Source organism: Myxine glutinosa, chromosome 14 (genome assembly GCF_964187855.1).
Source record: "Myxine glutinosa chromosome 14, kmMyxGlut1.1, whole genome shotgun sequence".
NCBI classification, from domain to species: Eukaryota; Metazoa; Chordata; class Myxini; order Myxiniformes; family Myxinidae; genus Myxine; species Myxine glutinosa.
The window spans coordinates 72150989-72166784 of NC_136274.1; the positions used below are offsets into that span (position 1 = coordinate 72150989).

The window sequence follows — 15796 nt, forward strand, 5'->3', positions numbered from 1 at the left end:
TGCCTGCGGTGAGTGAGTGAAAGGCCCTCGGCGTTGACTACATCGCAGGAGATTCCAATGATTCTGAAAGCTTTGGCCTCAACAGCCAAAGGCCACAAGGCCTCGAGAGATAAGTTGCAATTCTGTAAGGAAGAGGTGAAATACTTAGGACATATTCTGAAAGGAGATACGAGACGACTTTCGATCGATCAGGGCACTCCCAAAACCTACAACTGTCAAGCAGATGAAATCTTTCCTGGGGACAACAGGGTTTTGCCATCAGTGGATTGCTGATTATGCATCACTGACTCGCCCTCTGCTGGACATCAGCTTAACAAACAGTCCAATTCCTTTGAAATGGACCCCGGAGGCTGAACGAGCTTTTACGACATTGAAAGATACCTTAGCATCAGCTCCTGCTTTAGGACTGCCGGATTATGAAAAAAATTTCTTTCTCTACTCACATGAGAAAGAAGGATTTGCCCAATCCGTGTTGGCGCAAAAACATGGGGGAAAACTGCGCCCTATAGCGTATCACAGCACTCGATTGGATCCAGTAGCACGAGGGTTTCCACAGTGCTTGCGAGCAGTGGCAGCAGCATCGTATGCAGTAGAAGCCACAGCTACAATAGTCCTGGGGTGCCCCTTAATTCTCCTTGTTGAGCATGCCGTGGCGACGGTTTTGCTGAAGGCAGGAACACAGCACCTTTCAGCATCAAAGGCTACAACGTATGAACTAGGATTGTTGGCACCGTCAAACCTCACCATTCAGCGTTGCCCAACGCTGAACCCAGCATCTATGTTGCCAACAGAGGAAGATGGTGAGCCCCATGATTGTGCAGAGGTATTGGCACATGCACTAGTGCCTCGCATTGACTTGAAGGACATTCCCATCCCAGACGCAGATCTGGTACTGTATGTTGACGGATCATCATCAAGAGCATTGGACGGTACACTACTGACGGGATATGCAGTATGCACAGATGCTGAGACATGGGAGAGTGGGAAATTACCAAACACTTACTCGGCTCAACAGGCAGAACTGTATGCATTAACTAGAGCCTGTCATTTAGCGGAAAGCCAGAGAGTAACCATTTATACAGACTCCAGGTATGCGCATGGGGTCGTTCATGATTATGGTGCTCTCTGGAAACAGAGAGGATTTTTGACATCTTCGGGAAGCCAAATAAAAAACGGGAGGTTGATTGCTAGCCTCTTGGAAGCAATCCTTCTACCATCGGCCATTGCAGTGGTAAAATGTGAGGCCCATACACAAGGAAGAGATGAGGTCTCACAGGGAAATGCAAGGGCGGATGAAGCAGCGAAGCTTGCGGCACATTTGGAACAAGACCCGGTGATCATACAGGGACCTGTAAGGGTTCCTGAAAATACCCCGACGCTGCAAGACATCAGCGCTATGCAAGAAGTGGTGGAAGACCGGGAAAAAGAGGTGTGGGTACAGACTGGATGCACATTTGACAAAGAATCTAAATTATGGACTACTCCTGATGGACGTGTTGTCGCCCCTCGCCAATTGTTGCCATGGATTGCTCATCTGGATCATGGAGTGAGTCATACAGGTAAAGGAGGAATGTGTGCATCAGTGTTAAAACAATGGTATGCACCTTGGTTTACACTTGTGGCAGAGCAATGTTGTGCTACATGTCAGGTGTGTCAGACGTATAATCCAGGCAAAGGTGAAAAGACTACACCAGGAGCTCATCCTGCACCGTCAGGTCCGTTTGTACATTTACAGATGGATTTTATCCAAATGGAAAAGTGCGCTGAATTTCAGTTTGTCTTAGTGATTGTAGACATGTTTACAAAATGGGTAGAAGCTTACCCTTGTCGACATGCAGATGCCAAAACAGTGGTGAAGATTCTGTTGAAGGACTTCATATGTCGCTTTGGAGTTCCTTGCAGGATTTCTTCTGATCAGGGTACGCATTTCACAGCAGATGTTATTAAGGAATTGGGTAAGACAATGTAGATAAACCTTCATCTTCACTGTCCTTATCACCCCCAATCGGCGGGAGCAGTGGAACGACATAACGGAGTAATAAAGAACAAGCTGGCCAAAATCTGTGCGGACACTAACTTGAAATGGCCAGATGCCATTCCACTTGCACTCCTCGCAATGAGGGCTACTCCCAATAGGAGAACGGGATTATCCCCGCATGAAATCTTGATGGGGAGACCAATGCGGGTACCTCATTCACCTCCCCTGATGATCAAGGAGATGGATATTCACCAGATGGATGATTTGATGTACTCTTTCTGTATTGAATTGACCAAAATCGTGAAGATGTTTCATTCCCAGGTGAAGGAAGCTTTACCAGAACCTGCAGAGAATGAGTGTCATTCTTTTCAACCTGGAGATTATGTGTACATCAAAATTTTCAAACGAAAAACTGCGTTGACACCACGATGGTCAGGACCACATCAGGTGCTGTTGACAACGCATACTGCAGTAAAATGCCAAGGCAGACCAAGTTGGATTCATGCCTCTCATTGCAAGCGAGCACATGGTGCTAAAGTGGATGGCCCCACAGAAAATGAGGCTGCACCTAGCAGCCCAGCAGAACATTCAGTGGCGGATAAATGATACTCGTGATTTACATTCATTTGAATTACATTTTAACGCCCCTTGTAGTGATTGATTATTTCATCATGTAGTAGTCCTACTTGAGATAGTGACATTTATTTGCCTACATGACATACAATTACCTACTGATATTAGTACAGCATCAGTGATAATGTAGCACAATTACACTCATGATCAAGGGAGTTAGGTGGACCCCGGGATATAAGGGAATCAGGGAAAGGCAAATAATCAGATTTATGTTAAATAATAAGGAATTTTTAGGGATTTTCTTTCATTAACCTGTTAGGAAGTTTGTTAGTTACGATGTTGAATTTTATTGACATGTAATTATGTTATAGGTACGGACATATACAAGGGGTAGCTCACATGTTTTACAGATGGATACAGGTGGGACAAAGGGAAACACCTTATCAAGACAAGCCGACCAATCAAGGGAAACCAGAGACTTCTACTTCAGATACTCCTTGAAAATGGTGATATTTATCCTAGGAATGGGTTCTCTAGTAGTGGGGACTCTGTGTTGTATGGATTATTTTGGGGTAATGAGGGAACAAAACGCAACACCAGCAAATGATATACAGATATATGATCATGCGGAACGACAAAAGCAGAAGAGAAGTTTGATGAAGGATAAAGACACACCTTTAGAACCCGAGGGATTACACGGGATTAATACTTTTTTACATTTAGCCCATACAAGGGCTGCTATAGCAAATGAAAGTAATTGTTGGATATGCACACAAATGCCGCATTCTAGTGAGATCGGAGTACCATTGGAGGCAGTTCCTTTTGGTTGGCCAGAGTTATGTAGCCGTTTCCCAGACACCCTGATAGCAGCAGATTTTGAAGGCTCAATGTCAGGGAAAATAGGATGGCAAAGAGGAGGATATAATTGTTACCAATTTGAGGACAGTTATAGACCTACATATGATAAGAACAAAATGCCCTCTTACATGACTATTCAACAACAAACGAAAGGATTAATGTGTATCACCAGACGCCAAACGCCTAGGCATGACAAGTTTATGGGAACCTCCAAATGCCGCGGTTATGGTCGCGAAGAAGGCTGGATGAGAATGCCTGTCCCACTAGGACCAAATGGCACGAAGGGTTTAACTTTGTATTGGGAAGGCACTTGGGGAATGGATAGCACATGGACATATAATAATACATATTTTATATGTGGACACAAGGCATATCCGTATCTTCCGTCGGGATGGTTTGGAACATGTTTTCTGGGGTTTGTGCTTCCACACATGCGCCTGTTAACAAAGTCACCAACGCATATCCTGCATTCTAGGCAGAAAAGAACTATTAGCATGGGGGAATGGATTGGAATGGTAATATTTACATTTTATGGAACCTGGAAGGCAGGGCGAGAACTCAGGCACATGGCATTGGCTATGGAGAAGTTGGCAAATAAAACAGCTAGTGGATTGGAAAAACTTACAAGAGAGCTGGCAGCAACAAGAACGATGGCATTACAAAATCGTATGGCATTAGATATGCTGTTAGCAGAAAAAGGAGGTACATGTGCAGTCATTGGTACAGATTGCTGTACGTACATACCTGATGAGTCAGAAGAAATTTATAACATAGCCGATACAATCAGACAAGAGGGAGCAAGATACCACGATTATATAAAAGGGGGTGCCTTTGCATGGTTGGGAAACACATTTGGAGGGGTGGTAGCTAAGATACTCCAATATTTGTTTGTTGGTTTAGTAGTTATATTGGCAAATGTTTTAGTGGTGGCTTGCTTGAAAGCCTTAGTGACGGTGTGTCTGAATAAGGCAACCAACAACACGATGATAACGCATGAAGTGACAAATGAGGAAAGAAATGTGGAACCAGAAAAGGAAGACTTTTATGGCGACATAAATACTGAGATTAAAAGATTAAATCAAGTGATGTTGCAAATGAATACAGTAGAATTAAGATAATGGCATAACGACAATGTTATGAGTTGTGTCAATTACAATATCAGTGAACTCATATCACCACGAGTGACACACTGTTAGAAAAAAAAAAAAAAAAAAAAAAAAAGGAAAAAAGAAAAGTGGAGAGGAATTATGGTAATAATACATTATGCTTAATTTGTTGGTTTGGGAAAATTGTTGTTGGGAATTAGATATTCCTGTTTGTGATTGTAATCATATACAATTTATTTTCTTAGAGTAGTGCTAAAATACCTGCACAAGTTAATTTTTGAACTATATTGACCTGAAAGCAATTGTGGATGCTATTCTTAGTTTAGTAATAAAATACATACCTGATTGAATATTATTTGTGTGACGCATATAAATGAATATAACTTTTTGTGTTAAGGAAAAACAACAAATTGTTGAATGTGAAACTGTCGGAAGATATACATGATTATGCTGATTTCATGGTAAGATGTACCCTATCTGATTCAGTGTGTGTGGAAAGCAGATTCAGAATTGACTGAGCATAAGGATAAGACGAGATCACATTTTGAAGGGAGTGCTAACAGAATTGGGAAGAAGTTCGAGAAAGAAAATTTGTGACTAAAAAATGAAGTTAATCATGGCATACACCCTCTTTCTCAAAGAATGATGAAGACATTCTCCCGTGTAACTTGGAGATGAATGCTTACCTTCACCAAGGAAATGTATGTGACCATTTGCCTGGATCACACTGCAACATATGAAAGAAAGGCGATCACTTACTCTTGTTCGAAGGCTTCGAACATTCATCACATCAGAAGTTGCAGGACAACGACATTTTACCCGCAACCTCTGTGAAATGCGGGGACATATGTTATTACTTCACCAACTTCCGGGGAGCCAGCATGGAGCTGCAAACCAATGGCTGTGCCTTTTCACAACAGCTGTGCGCGATTCTGCGGGCCACTCCTGGTATGGACCATGGATGACCTGAACACCATGGTCCCAACATCATTGTGGATGCATCCGGCATCCCTGTTCCACATCTTGCTGGCCAATCAACGTCACACCAATACTTGCTGCCCACTCACAATGAGGGAGGAGGCAAGTCGACTACAACTGGGTGAAGGCCTTGTTCAGGAATTACAATGGTTTACAGCAAAAAGTGGCAAGAATGCTACAAGGAGAGCAGGGTCAGTCTATGACTCCGCAATGTTACCACAACAGCGAAATCCTACACGAAGTAGTGCAGGAGCTATGAAGACATTAGGAGAAAATGTTTCATACCTGGATTCAAACACAAGTGATCAGCCCTTCCTTTCAAACAAAGTCAACATTTGTGTGGAGGCAAACGTTTTTTGCCAGATGGTGCAGATGCTTTACAAAACTTGAAAATGAAGTGAAATTGTTGTATCTTGGTGATGGTGAAGTGTTGTTTTGAAAATATATTTGTGATGCAAATGCAATAGATTGAACAATATGGAAGGAGTCAATGACCAACGAAATGTTTTGTGATTCTTGCAGGATGACGGTGTATGCCTAAGGGAATTTGATTACCAAAGTTATGATTATTTACTTATACTTGTAATGATGTTTACTTGCAGTGATTGATTATTTACTTATACTTGTAATGATGTTTACTTGCAGTGATTGATTATTTACTTATACTTGTAATGATGTTTACTTGCAGTGATTGATTATTTACTTATACTTGTAATGATGTTTACTTGTAGTGATTGACTGTTTACTAATATTGATGTTTAGATTAATGGTTAATATAAACAAAAACAAAAAGATGAGGGAATTGTGGAAGTGTAACTCAGTGTAACTTATTGATTGGCACTGGTAACTCATTGATTAAAGACTGGTAACGATTTCGTAAATGGATGCCAAGAATGTGCACGAACATGGTAATCTCTTGTCCACCTGGTCACAGCCCCAGGCTGGAGCACGCCCCTATCGTTTGGTAAACGGAACTCGCAGCAGGAGGGGAGCGAGCTGATGCCAGGACTCGGTGCATGCATGACCTCGGGGCATTAGCGGAGAAAGGATTAGCGCGACAAGACCAATAAAAACCAGAGCAAACGAGGAGTCAAGAGACTTGTGACCAGAAGGTCTGACCTACGGAACGGAACGGAACCCTATGAACAGCGCTGAGAGAGGACCGGCCGAAAAAAGAAGAACCAACGACTTGAATTAACAATCCGTTTAGCTATTGTAGTCTTTATTGAATTGAAACAAGTGACTTACCAAATGATAATAAATCCTTACTTTATAAAGCTGTTTCGGTCATATTGGAGTCTTGAGTCTCCCACACCATTTCCGCTACACTATCAATACACACTCCAAAGGAAATTGCTCATTTCAGGTGAGACATTTATGCTGCTAGTATATATATGTATCACGATATCTCCAAACATTATGGATGGATTTGGACAAAACCTGGTGGACGTGTTGGGTGTTTGACAAGGACGAAATGATTCGATTTTGGTGAAGGTCCGACTCCGGATAAAAAGATTTTTTAGATTACATAAGTGATTCTTGACCATTAGGAGATGAAGCCAACAATGATATACAGTATAGCACGATATTAAAAAAAAAGTTGTGGACAGATTAAGACAAAACTAGGTGCATGAGTTGGATAGATGCCAAGAACTGGCCAATTCGATTTTGGTTCATGTCCGGATTCAGATCAGTGGATACATCAGTGGATACAAAACATAAACGGTTCAGCCTGGCGGAGGTACCAAGTGCCGTTCTAGTTGGCATTGCACTTACTGCTTAATGGAGCACTATATTAATTGAAGAATACAAATACATTTATTTTTTACAATGAGTAAATCGAAAAATTATCAGCACATGTAAACTTTGCATTTCGCTTTTAAAAGCTTTGGCACCATTAAAGGCCTACCTCCAGGTATCTCTCGTACTCCGATTCCACAGAACACTCATGGGAGAGCAGCTGCAGACGGTCCTGCACATAATTTTGGCACAGGTCCGCAAACGTGCCTGCCCGGGTCTCTGTAGTCGACCCATGGACTGGAGAAGTCAGATTGTTTGAGACTTGCGTATTAGAGTCGGTTCTTTCATGGAGGGAGACAAACCGAGGTTGTTGAAAGCCTGGAGCATCTACGATGAGGATGCTGGTCAACGCTTGTGGCATGGAACCGAAAGACCTGCATAAATCCAAAGAGCGATGTTGGTAAATGAGAGAAAGTATTTGCATTTTCACAAATCGTAAAACCATTGGATTATTAAAAATAAACAATCTTTATGCCTCCCCCGAAGGTGGCTGGAGGCATTATGTTTTCGGGCTGTCTATCCGTCCGTACGTACGTACGTACGTACGGGCTAAACCTCGATTTTCTCAGAAACCACGTGTCTGATTGAGACAAAACATTCAGGATAGGAGCGACACCCATGTAGAATGTTTTTATGATAATTGTGACGTCATAGATCGCGTGGTATGCCAGCCATCTTGGATTAAACGCAATTAACTAAAAAATATATTTAATATGAAAAAGGAGTCCATCAGACTCCTAAATTATTACTATTACTAATGCCTGCTTAAACTGTGGGTAGTAAGAGGTCAGATCTTATGAGATAGACTTTGCCACCCGTTCACATTGTTTGGTATGTGAACTCATTCGCATGTATCTCATTCACTCATTGTATTTCATTCACACGCCTCGGTGTTTGTATGTCACGTGTGAGAGGCAGTCTTCGTCTCGGACAAGCAAACTATTATTATCAGCTTCTATTATTTAGTTCTTCCTTGTGCCTTGCTTATTTTTAAACATAAAAACATCAGTTTAACTGATGGTTAAACTGCCGAAATCTCGGCTCTCTGCTCACCTTCACTCTTTCATTCCTCTTTTCTCCCGCCTCTGGAACAAACTCCCACACTCACTTCAATCACACTCCTCCCTCCAGGTCTTCAAAACAGCTGTTCACCACCATCTCTTATCTTCCCCCATCCAAAACCTTGATCTTTTCTACCCCCGCTAATTCACCCCAGATCCACCTTGTTTGAAATTCCAACTTCTTTCCTGGAAGTCTTGGCAGTGTACATATGTTTTATACCTCTCCCACCCCCCCCCCCTTCCCATGCCGCCCCCCCAAAGCCCTCTCCCTCCCACAGTTCTCTCGATGTCTCCATGTCTCTCGGTCCCTGCTCGCAAATGTTGTGTTTGTGTCCTTCCCCCTTTCTCCCCATCTTGTCTACCGCTCCCGATGTTATTTGTTTTGTGTGTCTGTTTGTCTTTCTGTGTGATTAATGTTCGCTCTTTCACGAGCCTCGATCTTGTATACAAAAAAAAAAGAGAAAAAAAAAAAGGATAACCTATTGTAACATTCCATTATCCAACACATCCTTCATGTACACATCACCGCCGTAATCCTTCACTACTCGAGCGATAAAATTCATCATCAAAGAAATCGAAATTTTGAACGTGTCTCATCTCAAATTCATTGAGCGAACCAATGCTAAAAGTGATCATGAATTTTTTTTTCATTTTACAAAAGTTACTTCCATCAAGTTTCCATTCTCCTGCTGCCTGCAAACTTTTCAGAGCAACCCGAAAATAACTGCCATGAAAGACGTCCTTGCGGAAAGAATGTGTGCAACGTGACCTGTTAATGAGGGACAAGATAACGTGGAGAATTTCCATGTAGAGTCCACTCGCCATTCCTTGCAGTCGTTCCAAAGCAGTCAACTTCAGGCCTGAAAAAGAACGGGCCATGCGATAGAAAGGACGCGTGAGAAGGAATGTCGGGACGTGTCGAAGCCGGTCCCGTGGGCCGGTAATGTAATCTGAGCGAGTGAGGACACCGACAGGGAGACAAGGTGATATCATGGGACAGTCTGAGCATTGCTTTCTTCTAACAACCATCACCCATTAGATCTCAGGTTGCAGGCCAACATTAATTATTTATTGTGTACAAAAACTTTGAAAAAGGCCCCAAAACAACATCATCGCGATGAGAAATAAACTGATCAATTGTTTGGGAATTCGTTGAGAACGCCATAAAAAACTACTACACCTACACGACACCGAGCAGGGCTTCGCGGTAGTTGTATCCCCCAATGCAGTCCATATGGACCGGCCCTCTCTGTCTCTGTCTGTCTGTCTGTGTCTGTCTGTGTCTGTCTATGTCTGTCTATGTCTGTCTGTCTGTGTCTGTCTGTCTGTGTCTGTCTGTCTGTGTCTGTCTGTGTCTGTCTGTCTGTGTCTGTCTGTCTGTGTCTCTGTCTCTGTCTCTGTCTGTATCTCTGTCTGTGTCTCTCTCTGTGTCTCTCTCTGTGTCTCTCTCTGTGTCTCTCTCTGTCTCTCACTGTCTGTGTCTCTGTCTGTGTCTCTGTCTGTGTCTCTGTCTGTGTCTCTGTCTGTGTCTCTCTCTGTGTCTCTCTCTGTGTCTCTCTCTGTGTCTCTGTCTGTGTCTCTGTCTCTGTCTCTCTCTCTCTGTCTCTCTCTGTCTCTCTCTCTGTCTCTCACTGTCTGTGTCTCTGTCTGTGTCTCTGTCTGTGTCTCTGTCTGTGTCTCTCTCTGTGTCTCTCTCTGTCTCTAACTCTCTGTCTCTGTCTCTGTCTCTATCTGTGTCTCTGTCTGTGTCTCTGTCTGTATCTCTCTCTGTCTCTCTGTCTGTCTCTGTCTGTCTCTGTCTCTGTCTGTCTCTGTCTCTCTCTGACTTTGTGAAGGTGGGGGTACACCATCCTGGATGTGGGCGATCTCTGGCTCGCCCCTGGGAGATTGATCAGCTGTCTCCGTGCCTGCGTGGGCTTGTTCGAGAGAACTGTCTGGGGCAATGCAACAACATCAACTACTACACTACTAAAAACACCACGACAACTACACACTACTACTAATACACTACTATAAGCAGAGTTCCAATGACGTAGCACTTGTGACTGCATTAAAGAATGAATTACTGAAAGCTCGCTTTTGATAGGCCAAATAATGTCGTCTCACGGACACTTATAATGACATATTAATGGATTTTGGTGCAACTTATCATTGAGAACATCTCGCAAACTGCAAACCATTGTAAAGGTTCATGGTGATGATAAATTGCTCTTCCTGGAACATCAAAAAGATGTATTTTGAGACAGAACCTATTTCCATCTTGCCCCCTTCTCACCCTCCCCCGTGAGGCTCTGGAGACGATAAAGACCTTCACATCGTTGGCATCTCGTGACCGCTTCTCACTCATAGCAAACAAGTTGATGGCCTTCTAGTCTTTTTTCACATATATTCTTGTCTTGGTTTTTCCACCCTCCCTGCCCAATGCTTGGCTCCCCAGGTCGCAGTCATTCATCCAGAAACTTTTACCTTGTTACCCTCCCCAGGTCGCAGTCATTCGTCTCGAAACCTTCACCTTGTTACCTCCCCAAGTCTGACCTAAATGCTCACCTGCATTCATTAACACCCCCGATTCTCTCGTATGTGGAACAGTCTTCCTGAGTCTGTTGTATTGTACTTTAACCCCTCCAGGCCTTCCAGTCGATGCCTACCGCCACCTCATGATCTCTCTGGGGCAAGAATGTCCACCCTACTCTCAAGACTAAAAGGGAATGTCGGTTTTTTGTTTTTTAAAAACTTTTTACAGAATTGAGGCTCGTGTGAGAGCTAACACATTGAACATGAAAACATGCACAGACACATAAAACCTACAATGAAGGGAGCGGGAGACAAGAGGGGGGGGGTGGGGGGGGGATCGGCACACAAGCACAACAACAGTAGAGAGCAAAGATGTCGGTAGATCTGTGGAAGGGGGAGCGCTGGGGAGGAGAGAGGGGTACACGGTATGAAGCAAATGAACACTTCTAGGAATTTCAGGAAAGAAGTTGGGGATTTAAAGAGGCAGATTTGGGGTGTTTTAACAGTGGTAGAAAATATCAAGGTGTTGGATGGGGGAAGATAAGAGATGGTGGTGAACAGCTGTTTTAAAGACTTGGAGGGAGGAGTGGGATTGAAGAGAGTGAGGGAGTTTGTTCCAGAGGCGGGAGAAAAGAGGAATGAAGGAGTGAAGGTGAGCAGAGAGTCTTGATTTTGGCAGTTTAACCATAAGAGGGTTGCAGGCAGATCTTGTGCGACCTGCAGGAATATTTGGGGGACAGAGCACAGACACAGCAGGGGGTGTGCAAGGCAGGAGAGGAGTCAGTAGAAGACAAAAAGACCACCAACCTGCCTGCGGTGAGTGAGTGAAAGGCCCTTGGAGTTAGCTTCATCGCGGGAGATTCCATTGATTCTGAAAGCTTTGGTTTAAACAGCGTGAAGCCGAGCTAGGTGTGAGGCAGGAGCACCAGCCCAGAGGGGAGAGCAGTATTCCATTGAGCTGCGGATGAAAGCCTTGTATGTGGTGAGGAGCTCTTCAGGTGTGCCAAGGAAGGACTTCGCACGACGGAGGATGCCCAGTCGGCGACTGGCTTTGGAGACCAGCTTGGAAATGTGGTTTTCCCAGGAAAGATCATGGCAGATAGTGAGACCCAAAATCTTGAGTGAGAGAACTTCTTGGAGAGGATTGTTCAGAAAGTAGATGGGAGGGTTGTCCAGACGGTCTTTTCGGAGAGAAAAGTCATTCAAAAAGTTCGGGAGAGTCGTTTTCCTTTGGATACCATGATTAGGTCTACTACCAGAGGTTATATACACATTACAGAACGGACAGCTGGATTAACGTCTCCGACTCTATTTTTTTTTTTAATGAGCTGAGGATTTCAGAAATTCTATAAATGATGGAATTAAAAAAAAAAAAAAATTTAAACTCCAAAAACTCATTTCCTTGTGTAACGTCACATCCCTGTGATCTTTTCGTCCTGTTTCCCCCTTTGCCCTCTTGGTTTTCTCTTTCAAAAGCTGCAATGCCTGTGTGAAAATAATGCAGCCTGTAGTGAAATCGTATTCGTACTGAACCCGGGGTGATGCTCGCTGCCCGTGGTCACCGCTAGGGGCGTGACTATAAGACCCGCTGCTGCGATGGTGCTCCGAGACTTCTCCCTTGTGACATGTTACATCGGTAGCCTCGCTAACGGTACGCCTGTATAGAATATCTAGCTTGCTTGCATTGAATGATATGACTGGACCCATGAGATGTCGCATCATATACTTATTGTGTATTTCTACTTTACAGGAATGATGTGATGATCTAAATGCAATTAAACCAACCATTGGACTAAAGTTGTGCGGACCTGATTGGTTTTCCACAACACTTAATTGCATTTAAGATCCATGGCTGGCAACAAGACGCTGACGGTATCCATCTTCAGCGCCGGTCCGCAAGCCGCGGATGGAGGCTTGCAGCTTAAGCACTGGCTCCAACAATTGCAGAATCTTTTTGACGAGCCTGAGACTGCACCGACGGCTGCCGCGAAGCTAGCCACTCTCCACGCAAAAATCGACTACCGGGTGTACAACGCCATCGCTCAATGCGCGACGTACGACCTCTCCATCGCCGAGCTTAAACGGCTATACATAAAGGAGAAAAGCCCGGTGTACGCACGCTATTTGTTGCAAACGCGACGGCAGCAACCCAACGAGGCTATGGACCACTATGCCCAGGAGCTCCGGCAGCTTTTGCTGGACAGCGTCAGGGAGCCACGGACTGCCGCGCAGGCTCAGGATGATCGTCTTTTAGATGCCTTCATCGCTGGGGTCTCCTCCCAGGAACTAAGGCTCAAACTCTTGGAGAAGACCGACCTGACCTTCGCTACGGCCCTCGAGCAAGTGACAGTATACACCGAAGCGCGGATGCAATCGCACACCTACGACCGCACGCGCCTTCTGGCGGGCACCACACTACACGCCCGGCCGGAGAGTGCCACCGCCGAGGACGCGGATCCGCTCGCTGAACTCCGGGATGCTCCGGAGGATGACCCAGCCCTAACGGCTGCCGTTATGACCAGCAGACCCAAGGCCTTGCGCGGGGCCGCATGCTTTTTCTGTGGAGGGCCTCGTCATGCCCGAGTCGTGTGTCTGGCACGTGACGCGATATGCCATTTGTGCTCGCTAAAGGGACATTACGCAAAAGTGTGCAGGAAAACGGCACGCGGCTCGCGGCACATTGACTCACGCAGTCGCGGACGCGCGGGCGCAGCGACCTTGAATGGGCTAATAGCGGAGCCCGCAAGCCAAGCCCGACACCCGGCGCCTTACCCGACTTCGAAGGGGAGGGCCCCTCTCTGCGGCCCCCTGGGCGCTCAGACGTCCTTGGCGGGCGTCACCGGACAGCCACCACCGTCTCCTTCTCCATCGGGCACAAAGGCCGTGTCCTTGGCCAAACTCCGGGCCACGCAAGGAGCTTTGAAACCTCGCCAAGCCCCTCATACTCGAGTCGTCCACGAACTAACAGCGGCCCACGCCCCGACAAAGGAGTTAAGGGAGCTTTCAGATACTACGGAGGCCTTTTGTCAAAGCGGCCAAAAATGTCAAAAGGCGATTTCGAATACTACGGAAGCCTTTTGTCAAAGCGGCCATAAATGTCAAAAGGCGATTTCGAATACTACGGAAGCCTTTTCCGGCCAAAAATGTCAAAAGGCGATTTCGGATACTACGGAAGCCTTTTCCTGCCAAAAGTGTCAAAAGGCGATGTCAAATACTACGGAGGCCTTTTCTCGTCAGAATTGTCAGATTTTGAATCGCGAAACACCGGAATGCTGGGGAAAGCCCTCTGATGACGATAATGGATTCCCCATGGTCAACGCAGACTCCGGCCACGACCGCAAAACTGCTGCTGGCGTAGGATCCACCCGCGAGGCTGGTCCGACCCATTCGGGGGGCTCAGTCCCGCTCCCAGCAGCCTCGTCTGGCCTGGCTCAAGCCCTTATTCCCCTTATGGTTGAAGGCCATTGTGTTCGGGCCTTGGTGGATACAGGATCTACGGATAGTTTTATCGACCAGCGACTTGTGCTCAGGCATGGATGGCGTATCTGGCGGTCTACGAGACGGATCTTCATGGCTTCCCAGGGGCTTCGGCTCAGCAGGAAGGGGGAATGCCGATTAAAACTCGTGCTAAAGGGACGGGTTTTCCCTGATGTACACCTTATGGTTTTACCCGCATTATGTGCTGATATTCTGTTAGGACACAATTTTCTTAAGCTGCATGGACGTCTGGTAATGGAGTTTGGTGGGCCTGACACTCTTGTTGTGGGGGCGGACGACGCGCTAGCGGTGTGCGCCCTAGCGCAAATGGACGTCCAGCCGCTTTCGCTGTTCCCCAATCTAACCTCCGACTGCACCCCTGTCGCGGTAAAATCACGACGCTACTCTCGCGCTGACATGCAATTCATTGCGGACGAAACGGCTCAGCTCTTGAAAGACGGCATCATAGAGCCTAGTAGGTCGCCGTGGCGCGCCCAGGTCTTGGTGGTGCGCAGCGAGGCCCATCGCAGACGCATGGTAATCGACTATTCCCAAACGATTAACCGTTTTACACAGCTGGATGCCTACCCCCTTCCGGGGATGGACGCGCTAGTGCAACAGGTGTCCCAGTATTCGGTCTATAGCACTCTCGATCTCCGTAGTGCGTACCACCAGATCCCTATCTCTAGGGCGGATCGTATCTATACCGCTTTCGAGTCGGGGCAGCGGTTGTACCAATTTACGCGATTGCCTTTTGGGGTAACGAACGGGGTCGCTTGTTTCCAGAGAGCCATGGATGACCTCGTTGCGCGGGAGCACTTAACCGGTGTTTTCGTCTACCTCGATAATCTTACGATTTGTGGATATGACCAAGGGCACCATGATGCTAATCTGAAGCGCTTCCTTGAGGTCGCGCAGCGGTATCACTTAACTATGAACGAGGATAAGTGCCGATACTCCCTACGCACGATAGATCTTCTGGGGTACACCGTGACCCATGGCTCTGTCGCTCTGGATAAGGAGCGTCTGCGACCTTTGCTCGACATGGCCCCTCCCTGCGATCGGGCGTCTCTGAAGCGCCTACTTGGGCTGTTCGCCCATTACTCCAAATGGGTGCAAAGTTTCTCCGCGAAACTTCGCCCCCTTGTGGCCTGCGACACCTTTCCCCTGAGTTCGGCCGCATTGACGGCCTTTGAAGGCCTTAAGACCGACATCGCCCGAGCCGCCGTGGCGACCATCGACGAAAGCGGTTCGTTCGTCCTCGAAAGTGACGCCTCGGATCAGGCCATCGCGGCGACCCTCTACCAAGGGGGACGTCCCGTGGCTTTCTTTTCACGGACTCTTACCACCGCTGAGCGGAGGCACTCGTCCGTTGAAAAGGAAGCGTATGCGATCATCGAGTCTATTCGGCGATGGCGCCCGTACCTACTCGGGCGGAGCTTCCAAATCAT

General features: G+C 46.2%; 1 protein-coding gene across 3 annotated transcripts in view; it reads right to left on the bottom strand.

Annotated features, from left to right (window-relative positions):
* Window positions 1-15796, bottom strand: part of LOC137439905 (unconventional myosin-XVIIIa-like) — a 346703-nt gene that overhangs the window by 157117 nt on the left and 173790 nt on the right. For all 3 annotated transcript variants that reach the window (XM_068136130.2, XM_068136128.2, XM_068136131.2), the window contains 2 exons: window positions 9124-9214; window positions 7403-7667 (listed from right to left, as the gene is read on the bottom strand). In XM_068136130.2, coding sequence (XP_067992231.2) covers window positions 7403-7667; window positions 9124-9214 — 356 coding nt within the window. The remainder of the gene's footprint in view (window positions 1-7402; window positions 7668-9123; window positions 9215-15796) is intronic.